Source organism: Arachis hypogaea, chromosome 17 (genome assembly GCF_003086295.3).
Source record: "Arachis hypogaea cultivar Tifrunner chromosome 17, arahy.Tifrunner.gnm2.J5K5, whole genome shotgun sequence".
NCBI classification, from domain to species: Eukaryota; Viridiplantae; Streptophyta; class Magnoliopsida; order Fabales; family Fabaceae; genus Arachis; species Arachis hypogaea.
The window spans coordinates 7,661,761-7,677,643 of record NC_092052.1 but is presented as its reverse complement, the minus strand read 5'-3'; the positions used below and the strand labels follow the sequence as shown (position 1 = coordinate 7,677,643).

At 32.4% G+C, this 15,883-nt stretch overlaps 1 protein-coding gene and 1 pseudogene across 1 annotated transcript; both read left to right on the top strand.

Moving 5' to 3' along the window:
• The first annotated feature begins 2,235 nt into the window (after window positions 1-2,235).
• Window positions 2,236-12,842, top strand: LOC140180471 (uncharacterized). The gene is made up of 10 exons (XM_072221655.1): window positions 2,236-2,240; window positions 3,122-3,389; window positions 4,001-4,120; window positions 4,180-4,227; window positions 4,332-4,389; window positions 9,115-9,820; window positions 9,902-9,977; window positions 10,045-10,557; window positions 10,642-11,245; window positions 12,586-12,842. The coding sequence occupies exons 1-10, from the start codon at window positions 2,236-2,238 to the stop codon at window positions 12,840-12,842; spliced, it is 2,655 nt and encodes an 884-aa protein (XP_072077756.1).
• Window positions 12,724-15,528, top strand: LOC112766821 (exocyst complex component EXO70A1-like; annotated as a pseudogene).
• The last annotated feature ends 355 nt before the right edge of the window (window positions 15,529-15,883 follow it).

The following is a 15,883-nucleotide window of genomic DNA, read 5'->3' as shown; positions in this document are numbered from 1 at the left end:
ATAGTTCATTTTTTTAGAAAAGTATGTATTATACATAATATTTTTAATTTTTTTATTTTGTTTTTCTATTGCAAAAAGTGTACACCAAAGTGTATTATACATAATATTATAAAAATAAAAAATACTAAATATAAAAATACAAATAAAACAAACTCTAATACTATTCAGTTGCTTCAACAATAATGTATTTATAAGTTTTCAGAAATAATTTTAAAATAGTTAGTATTTTGAGATTATTATAAAAGCTTTCTTACACACAACCTTTAATTATAAGACTATAATTGATTCTGTGTTTTTATGTCATATATATAAAAAAAATACAATTTTACAAACGAAAAATGTTGGTTAAGATGTTAAAAGTTTATCGAAAATATTAGAGAAACAAAAAGAAAAAACAGTCAAAAGTTATTTTAATTAATATTTATTAATTTTAGTATGATTATGTTACGTGTATATTAAAATCAGTTATCGGTATAAAATATATGTTAAAATATAAATATATTAAAAATAAATTAAATCACACATATATACTAATAGCTGATTTTAGTAACTAATTTTAGTATACAAATAATATTTTTTATTCTTTCTAAAGACTAAATAAGATAAATTTTTGTTATTTTTAGTATATTTTTTTGTTATTAAATATTTTTAAAAGCTTATAACGTCATTATTAATTAATTAGCTCATGCAACAAAGAGATAATAATACTTTTATAAATAAGTAATAATCGTAATCATATATTACACATGTTTTGTAATCTTTAATCCTTTATGAAATCTATATGTTGATTTAAATATCCAAATCTTTTGTCTATCATTTATTACACAAGTTAATGGGTCTCTTATCTTATAAATTCCTCATTTTTCTATGTTTTTTTTATGTGGAACTAACTTCAACACTTCTCACACTTGCAACACTAACAGAGTAGTAGTCCATGTATACTCTAATCCTTTTTAGTTTCAAACAAAAAAATAACAATTATTATTAATTGTTTGCCTCATGTTATGAGGCAAAAATATTGCTGTCCACAAAACTTGAGATAATTGTCATGGTTACGTAATAATTATGCTATAGATCTGTCTTTGGTTGGCGTTCGAGTGTAGTTCCTGCTAGCTAGCTTGTTTTGAATTTCGGGTGTGTATATTAATATTATACATTAATAAAATACATTTATTATTATTATTTATATTCATCATGGTCAATCATATTGATACAGATCCACGCATGTTAGCACTGAACACTCTTGTCTTCCACGTGTACTTAACAGTACTATACACTTATTTAATTTGCCTAAGATCACAAATAATGAAACTCACGATAATTGAATAGTGAAAACAATAGTTATTATCTTAACATTCTAAAAGATTCAAAGAATTATTACCAAAATAGAAATAAAAAAGAAAGCATAATTAAGCAATCTGATCAAATTAAATGGCACATAATAAAGTATATTTTCATAAAATTATTTTCACAAAAATTTAAATTAATAAAAAAAGACACATAAAATATTATATTTTTTGATAATATAATAAGACCAAAGCCAAAAAAAAAAAAATTACAAGGTCCTACACTCATAGTATGAGCATAAAAACTCCATGTAAATCAGTTTTGTAACAGACTAGACCACCCGCTAGTACGATATTGTCCGCTTTGGCACACAAGGTCTCATGGTTTTATCTTTGACGATAGAGATGATAGCCAAATCTCCCCACACTCACTCGTCAAAACACGTCATGCTAGGGAGATGTATCGACACTCTTATAAGGCATGCTTCGTTCCCCTCCCCAACTAATGTGGAATCTTACAATATAAGGGTGTAGATACCTCTCCATAGCATGACGCGTTTTGACGAGTGAGTGTGGGGGGTTTCGGCTATCATCCCTATCGTCAAAGACAAAACCGTAAGACTTTGTGTGCCAAAACGAACAATATCGTACTAACGGGTAGTCTGGACTGTTATAAGTTCTATACAGATATTCCAATTCAGTTGGGAATACATCTAAGAACAAGAAATTAGAAAAATATTTGAATGAGTATATTTTTAATATGCTTCTTCAAATTTTTTTTTTTTACTTTTTTTATATGTTTGTTTGAATTCTTATATAGATTCTTTTTTTCTTTTTATTTATGTTAATTTTTTTTTTGGGATTCAATAAAGATTGAAATTTAAATTTTTAATCATAAAAATTCTAATACAATATCAAGAAATCATTTTTTTTAATTTAAACTAATAAAATGAGGTACATAAATTGTTATATTTTTAATACTTTTAATAATTCAATAATAACTTTCAACCATTTAATAAAAAAATTGCTCTTATATTTTTAATACTTTTAATAATTCAATAATAACTTTCAACCATTTAATAAAAAAATTGCTCTAGCATTTATCAAACATTTTAAATTGTGCTATTGAGCGAGTATATAATTTAATTGCCTAGTTGTTGTGTTAAACAAACATTTTGAATTCTAAATTTTGAGTATGTAGTTGTTTCTAAAAAATAAATTTGCAGCCACCAAATAATTAATTTTTGTTGACACTTATAGAAGATTGTCCTTGTAGTAATAATACCTAGGATGCATATGGTTTAATTTTTAATTAATCTTTTTCAAAAAATAAACGAAAACGTAAGACATTCTTATATAATTTATAAAATAATCTTATTCATTAATTTAAAAGGTAATAAAAATAAATAAATAGAGAAGGAAGATAAAACTTTGCTTTTTTACTTAAATAAAATAAAGGGATTCTAAAATTACTTGATTTCTCTAAACTAATTTTAAAAATATAATTTTTCTATTCTTATTAATATATAAATCGTTTCAGGGTTGGGCGTATTATATTATATATTAAATATTATAGTGTAGGATAATTTATGCCTGAAAATTTTCTCAAAAATGTACATAAATCATCTCAGGATAATGAGCTTACCAAAATAAACATAAATCGTTCTAGGATAAGCGAGTTTACACGTTTTTACCCTAAAACACGTTAGGGTAGGACGATTTATGTACATCCCATAATACACAGCAGTCTAACATGATTTATATATATAATCAAACCCTGAATAGCTTCCCACGAGTTACGTTTGGCAAAGAGAACCCCATTGATGGCGAGGAAGGTTTTGGAGAGAAGAAAAGTTAGGGAAGAAGAGGATCAACGGCGGGGGAGGAAGAAGAATCGTTAAGGCCAACGACGGAGCAAGGCACAACCAAGTGAGTGGCGGTGCACGGTACAGCCAGAGACAAAGGGCGGCGACGGCTGTTGAGAATCGTGGTGGTGGAAGCGCCAGTGGGTGGCAGAGTAAGGCTGTTCGCGGCGGGAACAGGCAGGGCAGGGCAGGGGGAACAACAGTTTCAGTAAAAGATGGTGGAAAACGAGAGAGACATGTACCGATTAAACGGTATTGCGCACGTTACGGGATTTATCGACAAAGAGATTAGTTGTCAAACTTATTTGTAATCTATATAGTTAATGACAATAATATATTAAATTTTTTAATGTAATTTCATAATGTATATCACATAAGAGCAGTCTGTAAACGATTTGAAATTGGCCATAAGTGTATTCGTATGATAGAAATTTTTAATAATGAAGTTAAACAAGCTAAATCATATGCTTTGTGAATTAGTTATTTGGTAATTTATTAGGTTTAAAATGCTTAGAAATGTTGAGGTTGTTGTAGGGTTACGAAGGATTTCACTTTTAATATATATCTTTGTTGTTATTATGCGTTGTTGAGTTGTGACTGTATATTATTGTTTTATCAGCCAATTCGATGTGTTAGGAGCATTCGTAGGCAACAGAAGATGATAATGCATGACCGTATAATGTCGTCGTATCTAGATAGTATCGGATTACTACATGTTGCAAGTTAAGGCTGAATGATTATTGGTTTAAGTTTGATGAGCCACTGATTAGTGCATTTGTGGAGCGATGGCGTCTCGAAACCCACACGTTTCACATGCTTTTTGGAGTGTAGTGCACGATAATTTTACAGGATGTGGCATATCAGTTCGGCCTCCCTATTAATGGATTTGCAGTTAGTGGATGTTTCAACGACTTTGAGCAATTAATGGAAGGGGAAAGCCTGCATAGATGTAGTTCGAAGAGTTATTTGGTGAACTTTCACCCGATGATTGCATTAATAAGTTCATCATGTTGTTTTCCTGGTTTCAGAACAAGTTCAAAGTCATGTCAGCTCATGCATCAAAGGTCACGGTACAGGTTTATGCTCATAGTTATATTATGATAGATGTTGTTATCCACGATGCTTTTCAAGAATAAGTCTGTTGCTAAAGTTCATTTACGGTAGCTTCTCTATATTGCAGACCTTGATGGACTCAACAAGTATACCTGGGTTTTGGCCACTCTGTCCTGGTTGTATAGGTATCTTTGCAGAATTGCTAATCGAAATGTTAAGAACTTAGTTGAGCCACTAGCATTGCTGTAGTCTTGAATTTTTTGGCGTTTCCCCACGAATTTACAAACACATCAATATGCTTTTTACTAGAGAACGTAACACCTTCACTTGTGATTTTATCAAATTTTTTTCGGTGATGACCTAGCAAAAACACAGTTCGAGCCATCTTTTCCAAAATCCTCAATTTATATTTGGCTCGTTATACACCATACTCGTTTATTTATAGACTCGTTGTCTTCATAAATCATCTTGGGGTCTTGAGCTTTATCTATCCGCACATAAATCATCACAGGTTCGTGAGTTTTAAGATTGAACGTAAATCGTTCTAGGGTAATGTGTGTTAAGAGAAAAAAAAACATAAATCATCACAAGGTGAGATGATTTATGTTCATTTTAGAAAGCTCATTATCCTAGGACAATTTATGAATAATTATTGAAAAGACTTTTAAGTATAAATTATTTTAAGATATAACATTTAATATATAATCTAAAACATACCGTTTAGAACTATTTATATATTAATAAAAATTGATAATTCGCATTTTAAAAATAATTTTAAAAAAATCAAATAATTTTAAAATCACTTTATTTTATTTAAATAAAAAAACTTTCAGCTCACGATAATTATTAGTGGAATACTAAATGCACTTTTATTGGCTATCATTTGGAATTCTCTTCCTTCTGCTACCCTAACTGTATTCTGACACATCAATGTGCCTATTATAGAGAGGGGGTTGGTCTAATTTGACCCAATAATTAAAGGCTATTATATATAATTAATACTTGAAAATAATTGTATATCAAACTAAGTGTAAAGTAATAATTAATGTCCTCCTAAGCAATAAGCAATGACTATGACTTTCGCATACACTGACATACATATATAAATGAACCATTATTGGACCAATCAATAATAACTATATCATCAAGAAGCTAAGGCACATTCCATAAAGTTACTTCTAAGGCCATTGCTTCAACAATTTGGTTTATTAAATTTAAATATAGAATGCCCTACAAGGTTTAATTTATTGAGTAATGGCTTCAGATGATGAATGAGATGGAAACCGTCCTTTGTTTATGAACCAAGCAATTTGCGCACAATGAAAAGGGGACCAGCATAACCCAGACAACTGATCCCATAATGTTGAACAAAATAAAAGAATATTTGTTATTTATTTAGATATTATCAGCAGCAAGAATCCAGGAATTTAAATTCAGACCTAATATGTTCCAAAAAAGAAATTTGAGACAAAATAAAATCTTTTTGTTATCACCGGAAAAATGATTTTTTTTTTTCTCACTAAGTTTTAGAAATTCTCCCATATATACCTATAATGTCCCAAGAGCAGTGACGTGGCTTGAGTTTATAGGTAGTGTTTGTTTACTGATACAATGGTATATTCAATATTTGTTTGTAAGACATAAATTTATTTATGAAAAATACCATTAAAGATACGTAATTTGTACTTTTTAAAACAATGAGACACAAATTTTAAAAAAAAGACAAAAATTATACAAATTATTTGAATAATTTTACTCTTAATAATTTATAAAATTTCTAAATCTTTTCTCTTTTTATTTTATTCTCTCCCACTTTATCATTTTCAAGAATTCTCACTTCCTCCATCTCTTTTATCCATATCAAGATCTTTCGTTGTTGTTATTGTCATCGCCATTATCATCATTATTGTGACTTTTTTCCTTTTTCTATTCTTCGTCTTCATCTTTCTCTCTTTCAGAGAATAACTACATTCTTTTATTTGTTTTTGGGTAGAATTTGCGTCTTCCTCGTTCACCGGTCCTCTTTGTCATTGCCACCTTTGCAAAAATCGTGCCGAATCCTCTTTTTCGTGTCGTGTCTACCTTCGTTTATGCCTAAGATTTTTTATTAAAATCTCTGCTTTATCAGTTTGCATCTATCATCGTCTTTAATATCATTAACTTTTAGATTTGTCTTTCTACTTCTCATTCTCTTGACCTCTTTTTTGTCTCTATTCATGTCGTCGTCTTCTTCTACCTCCATCTATCTCTATTTTCTACTGCGCCTCCTTTTTTTTATTCTCTACTTAAAAAAAAAAAAAACAAAATGATTGTATATTTAATTTTTTATTTATTTAAATTTTAATTAATATTTATTAGATATTGTGTTGTTTTGTTTGTTGAATATTTTTTTTTTATTTTAAGAGTTATTAACGGTGCTAGAAAAGTGGTGGTTGTTGTTTAAATAAATATAATCAGTATTTATTTAATTATCACAAATAAACTAAAGATATTGTAGGTGAAAAAACATTAAAAAGGTTACCTTGATATACGTAATCTTTTAAACAAAATATCATAACAAAATCTTTTTGAATGATACATAAATAATTGAAACGGATTGGATATTTTTTGAAAAAAGGTCCATGTTCATAATTTTAAACATTTATTACATTTTATCTTCTTTAATCACGACTAATTAAAATGTTACACACATAGAAGAGACAATTACGTAAATACCTTTGAATTTGGATACACAATAAAAATATGAAATTCTACAATATATCAATGGCATGGGAACTCGTTATTAACAAAGGATGATTAAATATATCTTTTTATAAATGTTGTTTGCACGCATGGAAAACGGTTGTGAAGGATTCTATATATCCACCAATATCCAATAATATATAAATAATATTTGGACACGTAAAACAATCTATATCCCTTTCTATGTAGCTAAATTGTTAGGGTGGATGAAAATTATCCACAAAGGTAGTTTTCACTTTGACTGAACTTTCAAATAATATATATGATACTAGATATTTCCGGTATTGGAAAGATTTACGATCCACAATGTATGGTTCTTTTTATCTTAAACAACTATAAAGTTCTAATGTCATATCTGATCTCATCCGTTTTTAGCATGATTGATTAGTCAAACAAAAAGGATGATTTATCTATTTGAAAGTACATTATTAATGGTCAACAACAAAGTTTCGGCTTTGGATTTAGGTTTAATTATTCTGTTAATTTCTATAGTTTTACGAAATTTTTAATTAGGTTTTTATATTTTTTTTTAATTAAATTTTTGTACTAATTTTTTTTAATTGAGTTTTTACATTTTTTTATTTTTTTATTTGAATTTCTGCATTAATATTTTTTTAATTGGATCTTTATATAATGAAGTTAATTACTACTAAGAGGGACCTAATTGAAAAAAAAAATTTGGTAGAGAGATTCAATTAAAAAAAAAGTATAAAAATCTAATTAAAAATTTTATGAAATTATAAGGATCAATAGAGTAATTAAACCTTGAATTTATACATACTAGGTATGAGAAATTTAAATAACTTTTCTTTAAGAAAATTTCAAGTGATGAGTAATTATTGTTTCTTTTTTTACTTGTTTCAATGGGAATAGAATCAGAGAGTTATGAGTTTGATGAGCTTTGGTTTATATTACATATTTACCCCAAGTCTTATATATAATATATGAAAGAGGCTATTGTCACACCTTTTTTAAAGCAAATAAAGTCCCACCCGTACTACTTTAATTTATTGAATAATTTAATTTGTATATAATGAAAATTTCTTCTTTTTATTTTTAATTCATATGAAAAAAAGTTTAAATAAGCTTTTAGTTTAATAAATTTGAACTGTTTTATTTGAGTTTTAATCTGTTTATTTTTATTTTTTTTATTTTTTATAAAGGTTAGTCCATCTTTTTTATTATAATACTTTTTTTTATATATTATTAAAAAAATTTTAAGTGTATTAAATATATTAATATTTTAATAATTTTAACTAATTATAAAAAATATATAATATATAATAATTAAAATTAACGGTTAAAATTATTTATATTTACTGTTGAATGCACGTGCTAATGGCCAATGGTGATATGTATAAAGATCCAAAGAAATAAAAAAGTAAAGTATTATTTTTCTTTACTAAATAATATAGAGAGAAATATCAATATTATCTATCTATATATCAATAGGAATATGATGATAATAATGTGGAGTAAAAAAATTCATAATATCATAAATCTTTTTATACTATAGAATTTTTTCGTATTTTTAATTTTATTATTTTTAACTAATTTTAAATTTATTTACAACATAATATATATCATTAGAGTTTAATTTTCCTCCACAACTAAATTCATTGTTATTATTTTTAAATATTTATTTATTTACTGTATATATGTCACTATTTTTATTAGTAACTTTTTTTATGGAGTTAACAATGAAATAATTTTGAGTCGTTTTTAAAATATTTGAAAATAATTAATAAAACTAAAAAAAAAAAAAAAGTAGAAACAACATTTCCTTTTGGTATAAGATTAAATACTATATATTACCTAAAACAGTATATAAGGACTGAAATTTGAGACGATATTAAAAAGAGGAAAAGAACTAAAATAATTAAGGTTTTATTTTTATTAAATAAATAACTAAAATCAATAATTTGAGCAATTTAGAACTTGTAATATATTTTTAATGATAACAATGGAGAGTTGGATAATATTGTTCAAATATAAGGCATGCAAAAATAAGTAAAAAGTGTTGGTACCTAATTTAGAAGTTCAGGGGCATAGTGAAGGTATTTGGGTGCTCTCTGCATGGCCCGGAGCATCTTGCAATGTCGTGGCAGCAAGTTCGCAAGTGGTGTGTGTTGAGTTTTCGAATGGCGGTTTTTTTTGGGTCTGTGCAGCAATTTATGCAAGTCCCGTTCCTAGCATAAGGGAAGAAGTTTGGAGGGTTTTGACAGATTTTTTCAGAAATTATTCAGGTCCTTTATTAGCTATTGAGGATTTTAATGAGATCCTTCTTTCATCTGAGGTTAAAGGTGGAAACTTTGTCTCTCGAAGGGCAGAGCGGTTTGGAGCTCTCCTAGATGAGTGTGGTTTGATTGATTTGGGAGTTCATGGATCTTTGTACACTTGGTTCAGACATATGCAGGGTAATCGGTTCCTCTCGAAGAGGCTGGATAGGGGTGTGTCTACTGATGTTTGGTGTTTTCGTTTTTCGGAAAGCTATGTGGAGAATTTGGCGAGGATGCATTCTGACCACTGTCCCATTATGGTGCGATGTCAAGGTAATGATAGAAGAGTCGGGGTAAAACCTTTTCATTTTCAAGTAGTTTGGTCTTATCACCCAAGTTTTTCGTCGGTGGTCAGGGGTGCTTGGGACAAGGGTAGACCCAATCCTATTCGTTGCCTTTCTCAGGTCAGAGATGATGCTTTGGCCTTTAACCGAGATGTCTTTGGGAATATTTTTAAAAGAAAGAGGGAATTGGAGAGGCGTGTGACCAGTATCCAACAGAGAATGAAGAGAGTTGATGCTTTATCCCTTATACAGGAAGAAAGGGAGTTACAGTCTGAATATAGTAATCTGCTTACGCAAGAGGAGTTGTTTTGGTATCAAAAATTCCGAGAGCAATGGGTCAGATTTGGAGATAGGAATACTAAGTTCTTTCATATGCAAACCATTATGTGAAGGAAACGTAACAAGGTTCAGGGGTTGTTTTTGGAGGATGGAAGATGGAGTACTGATTCGCAAGAACTCGAAGAATGTGCAATTGGATTTTATAGAGATCTTTTTTGTAATGTGGAACAGGTAGAACTTGATGTGATGGGATCAGGAATTACCTTCTTTATCTCGTGAGGCTATTGAAAGTCTCACAAGAAATGTTTCTAAAGAAGAGGTTAGGAAGGTGGTTATGGGCATAAACTCTTTTAAGGCCCCAGGTGCCGATGGTTTTCAGGATTTTTTCTTCAAGAAATACTGGGAAGTGGTTGGTACAGAGGTATGGGAGCTTGTTAAGAAGGCTTTCGCTTGGTTTGATCTGGATAGTGCTCTGTTTGATACTTTGGTGGTGCTGATTCCTAAAGTTGATAACCCGTCTCGCATGAAAGAGTTTCGTCCTATCAACCTCTATAATGTCATCTACAAGATTATAACTAAGGTGGTTGTGGAGAGGTTACGACCTTTTCTACAAGATATCATTGGCCCTCTACGGGGAGGGTTTATTCCTGGAAGGGGTACCCCAGACAATATCATTGTAGCCCAGGAAGTTCTCCATTTTATGAAGAAAACCAAATCAAAGAAAGGTGTTCTTGCTTTTAAAATTGACCTAGAAAAAGCTTATGACAGTGTGAGCTGGGAGTTTTTGGAGCAATCTCTCCTAATGTTTGGCTTTCCAGGTACTATTGTTTCTCTTATTATGAAATGTGTAAAGTCTTCCTCCCTTTCTCTAATGTGGAATGATAACCGGTTGGATGGTTTTCAGCCAAAAAGGGGTTTGAGGCAAGGAGACCTGATGTCTCCTTATTTATTTGTTATTTGTATGGAGAGGTTGAGTTGCCTCATTGCTAGGCAAGTGGAGGTTGGTAGATGGAAACCAGTGACTGTGTCTAGGGGAGGTCCTGTAATCTCTCATCTCCTTTTTGCAGATGACCTTATCCTTTTTTGCAAAGCGAAGAAATCTCAAGTGCTTCATGTTTTGGACACTTTGGCCACCTTTTGCAGAGCATCTAGTATGAAGGTGAATTTTGACAAATCTCGTGCTATCTGTTCTATGAATGTTTCTAGACAACACAAGGATCTCTTCACTGGTATTTCTTCTATCCGATTTGCTAATTCTCTGGGAAAATACCTTGGTGTCCCCCTCAAGCATGGCAGAGTTACTAAAGCTGATTTTCATGATGTGGTTGATAAGCATACTAATAGGCTAGCATCTTGGAAAGGTCGCTTCCTTAATAAAGCTGGTCAGATTTGCCTTACTAAATCAGTTTTATCTTCTATACCTATTTATAGGATGCTAGTAAGCCTTTTTCCATCAGGTGTGTGCTCTAACATTGATAAGTTTACTAGAAATTTCATTTGGTGTGGTAGTCATAATCACCGTGGTCTTCATTTAGCATCTTGGAGAGTTTTGACGACTCCAAAAAAGTTTGGAGGTCTTGCTTTGCGGGAGTCACGGTTGGTCAATTTTTCTTTATTAGGAAAGCTAATTTGACAAATTTTGATGAATCAAGAGAAACTGTGGGTCAAGATTATGCTTCAGAAATACCTCCAGAATAGAAACCTATTTGCAGTTAAAGCAATGGGTTCTTCATCGTATATATGGAAGTCTATTGTGCACACAACTTCCGTATTAAAGGAAGGGTTTGTTTGGAAAGTGGGAGCTCTTTCTAAGAATTTCTAGTTTGACTCTTGGTTACACTCTGGGCCAGTAGGAGTAAGGGTTGAATTTCTTGATATATGTGAGGCTGCTTTGACCATTGAAGATGTTTACCGTGATGGAGTTTGGCATTTGGAGAGGATTTACTCTTTTATTCCTAGGGACTTAAGGGAAGACATTCTTAGTTTAGTACATATTTCGGCTTCTGGTCGTGATTTGGGTTGGAGTTGGGAGCACACTCTTTACTCTGCTAAACAAGGATATTTATGGTTAATTCAGAATAAGTTGAATTGGGATAGGAATATCAATTGGCTTTGGTTTTGGAAGGCACGAGTCCCTGAAAAGTTGAGGCTCCTAGTGTGGCTTTGCCTTCATGATGCTGTACCAACTCAATATCTGCGTTTTCGGCGACATCTCTCCTCCTCATCCTTATGTACACGTTGCAATCAACTTCCAGAGACAATTCTTCATTTTTTTCGGGATTGTGAAGTGGTGCGATCAGTTTGGGTTTCTCTAGATTTTTTTATGTGTGTTTCTTTGGCTCTCTCGAGGTGCATGATTGGTTCAAGCATGGCCTCCTCAATGAAAGTTGTTCCAAATTTACAGCTATAATATGGTCAATTTGAAAAGATAGAAATATGGGTAATTTTCAGGGAGTTTTTGGATCTGCTGGGTCAATTGCATACAAGGCTCGCAGGTGCATGGTGGATTTTGAATATACAACTCAGAATCGAGTGTGTTGCATCCAGGGATTAAAACCTCTGTCTTGATCTCCGCCAGAACCTGGTGCTTGGAAGTTAAATTGTGATGGGACTGTGAACTTGGGGGATGATTGTGCTGGTTTTGGGCGGGTAATTCGCGATAGCTCCAGTCAATGGGTAATGGGATGCTCAGGAAATTCTTTTGGATCTAGTGTCATCAAGATGGAGTTGTGGAGTATATGAAAAGGTTTGCCTTGGGCTTGGGAGGCGGGTTTTAAACTTGTTGTCTGTGAGACAGATTGCGCAGCAGCTTTTGAGCTAGTGACTGGTTGGCAAGTTCCACTCTGGCATCTTGAAAAAGAAGTGATACAACTGATCTTTGACTTGAAGTTAAGAAGGGATTGGGATATTCGTTTTGAGCTTATCCCGAGAGAAGCTAATGTCGTGGCAGATCGGTTGGTAAAGATGGGATCTGGAGGTAGCGAAACTGATGAGGTTAACCTTTGGCACCAGCCACCAGAGGTAGCGTGTCCTCTCTTACTGTTAAGAACCTGATTTCTTTTCTTTTTCTTTTCTGCTCTTTTGTTTTTTTCTCTTAATTGTTCACCAAAAAATTATCTAACACCAATAAAAATTATCACCGTTATATTTTTTCCATTTTAAAATATTTGTTTCATTTATATTTTTTAAGATTTTGAAATATTTACTTATTTGGACAATATCAAAATGTTTTCCGTCTTTTACTCTTAATATATAATGATATATTTGTTATTAAAGTAGGAAAAAATATGAATTGCAATAAATAATTTTTTATGAAGATAATTCTATCTATTCATCTAATGTTTTGCTATTACTAAAAGGTGTTTGCTACGGTACAATGATAAATTCATACGTACCGATACGTTTAAAATATAAACAAATAGTAACAAGTCATGTGGAATTTATTTTCCACATCAACATTTAATTTTTTCTTTTTTAAATATATATTATATCATCACTTTTACTAAAACACCCCTTTAGTAATCAAAACAATAAACGCATCAACGTTATCATCGTCCTCCTCCTTCTCTCTCGTTCATCTTCTTCCTTTGCATCTGCACTCTGTGATCTCATTCAAACCTCAAATCCAATGCTTCTTCATAGCTCCGTTCCCTTCACACCAAATTCGAAGACCAACAGAACCCACTTCCATTTCAGCAACTTCTCTTCCTTTAAGCCTCCAAATGCTCCCTTTCCGCGGTTTCAGAAGCACTCCATTTCGAATTGAGCACTCACAGCAACAAGAAGCCCTTCCCCGCAGAGGTTTCTAGAACCATCATGGAGCTTGCCACTGTGGGAACCCTCTCTGCTTTGACCAATGAGGGTCATGAGGGTTCTAGAAGAAACCAACAAAGATCATCTTTTTCCACAGACCATATTTCATTTGCAAAATGTTAAATCATTAATGCAATCTAAATAGCCAAAGTTAGTAATCATTTTGAAATTAAAACACTTGATTGCCAATATCTTTTTGGGATGGAAGGAAAGCAGAACCTTGATGCTGCAAGAAAGTGCTTGCTAGCTAGCTTGGAAACATCAAGTGCCATTGGTTCTGCATTAGATGAATCTGAATCAAGATTGGAGCTTCTTCGCCAGCGATGTCAATCCCTGCAAACTTCATTCAGACCAATCTCCATGCAGAAATGCTCGTTCATGGACGTTGGCAATGGTATAGATAGTGTTATATGTTCTGCTGCTGCTGTCCTCAAGGTGTTTGAATTTGTGCAGCATTTGGAGAATTCTCTATTGACTGACCCTGTTTCCGATCTATGCTCTTACCTCTCAGATGCCAAGAAGCTTGAAGAAGCCTTGAAGCTTCTCACTGATAATTGCACGTTAGCAATTGGCTGGTTGCAGGGTGTTCTTGACTTCTTACAAGACAAAGTGATCACCAATGAGTTTTACCTCTTTCAGGTGAAGAAATCCTTGAGGATACTGCGAGAATTGCAAGCCGTGGAAGAGGGAGTTTGCATCAATGGAGGTTTTCTCAGTGCAGCCTTAGACAATCTAGAGACTGAGTTCCAAAGACTTCTGATGGCAAACTCAATGCCCATTCCTTTGGTTTCGTTAGGATCACACGTCGCAACACAAGCTTTGCCAGGTTCTGTTATGGGGAAGTTGCAGGCCATCATTGAGCGGTTAAATGCAAACAGCAGGCTAGCCAAGTGTAAGTCTATATATGATGAAGTTCGAGGGACGAATGCTCAAAGAACTTTGAACACTTTAGACTTGAGCTACCTTGAGATTCCAACAGCTAAATTTGAGGATGTCAGGGAAATAGCGAGTTACATAGACCAATGGGGCATTGATTTGGAGTTGGTTGTCAAGAACGTTCTTCATACTGAGTACATGCTATCTTGCCGTGTCTTTGAGAAGATTGGTCGAGAAGCATCGACCGAATGTTTTGCCAGGATCGCCATCAGATCAGGAATTCTTTCATTCATTCTATGTTTCATTCCATCGACCGGCGCAAGTGAAGCTTGAAAGGCCAGGTTCTCCTCCCCGAGATAGCGGTGTCCCTAGGCTGGTAAGCTTTGTAACTGATTACTGCAATCAGCTGCTTAATGATACATATCTACCACATTTGAAAAAGGTCCTAGAAATTCATCTTAGTTGGAGAAATGAAACATATGAAGAGGGTATTGTTTTCACACAAATATATGACACAATCAAGGAAGTTGCAGTTAATCTTGATTCTTGGTCAAAGGCCTATGAGGATATCACATTGTCCTACATTTTCATGATAAATAATCATTGCCATTTCTACAATTTGAGGAGTACCATGCTTGGGGATATGATGGGAGATACTTGGTTAGGAGCACATGACCAATACAAGGACTATTATGCAGCACTTTATTTGAGGAATAGCTGCGGAAAGCTTCTATCAATTATTGTTCAAAAAGATTTACTTTCATCCTCATTGAGTAGCCAAGATTTGGGAAAGAGATTGCATGCTTTCAATGTAGCTTTTGATGAGAGGTACAAGATGGAATCTAGTTGGACAATTTGTGATGAGGCCTTGAGGAAAAACATATGCAAGCATTTGGTGGAATGTATTGTACCAATTTATAAGGCCTATGGTGAGGGTGCCTTGAAGTGTACACTGAGGAGTGCACAACCCAGATTGGTTCAACTGATGAACACAAAGTTCAAATCAATCTCTTCAATACAAATTCCTCCAACTAACATGTCCTCTAACTAAGCTAACTAATACATATGAAATGAAAAAAAATGAGAAATTTATATTCATCAACTTAATTTTCAGTACATACTACATATACTTTGATCTCATCTAGAGTATAATATGTTATAACAGAATAGAACTAGTAACTGAAAGTATAACTAACTTACAACTACCTTAACTAACTAACTGTCTATCTATCTATATGTCTTTTATTTTTTGGAATCATTCATAGTAATTACAACTTAATTGGTTATAAGAAGATGAGAAGGAGGCAGAGAAGCTTTAGCATTAGCAATGGCACCTGAACATGGAGGGAAGAAGGGGTTTGAGGAGAGAAAGGAAAAGTGGGATTCAAGAAGAAGAAAGGGGTGCC

What these genes read in the sequence shown, in the direction of transcription:
- LOC140180471 (XM_072221655.1), top strand. An exon ending in ACTCTGTCCTGGTTGTATAG is followed by an intron (nt 4,390 to 9,114) that starts GTATCTTTGCAG and finishes GGGTCTGTGCAG; the next exon opens with CAATTTATGCAAGTCCCGTT. An exon ending in CGCAAGAACTCGAAGAATGT is followed by an intron (nt 9,978 to 10,044) that starts GCAATTGGATTT and finishes TGATGGGATCAG; the next exon opens with GAATTACCTTCTTTATCTCG.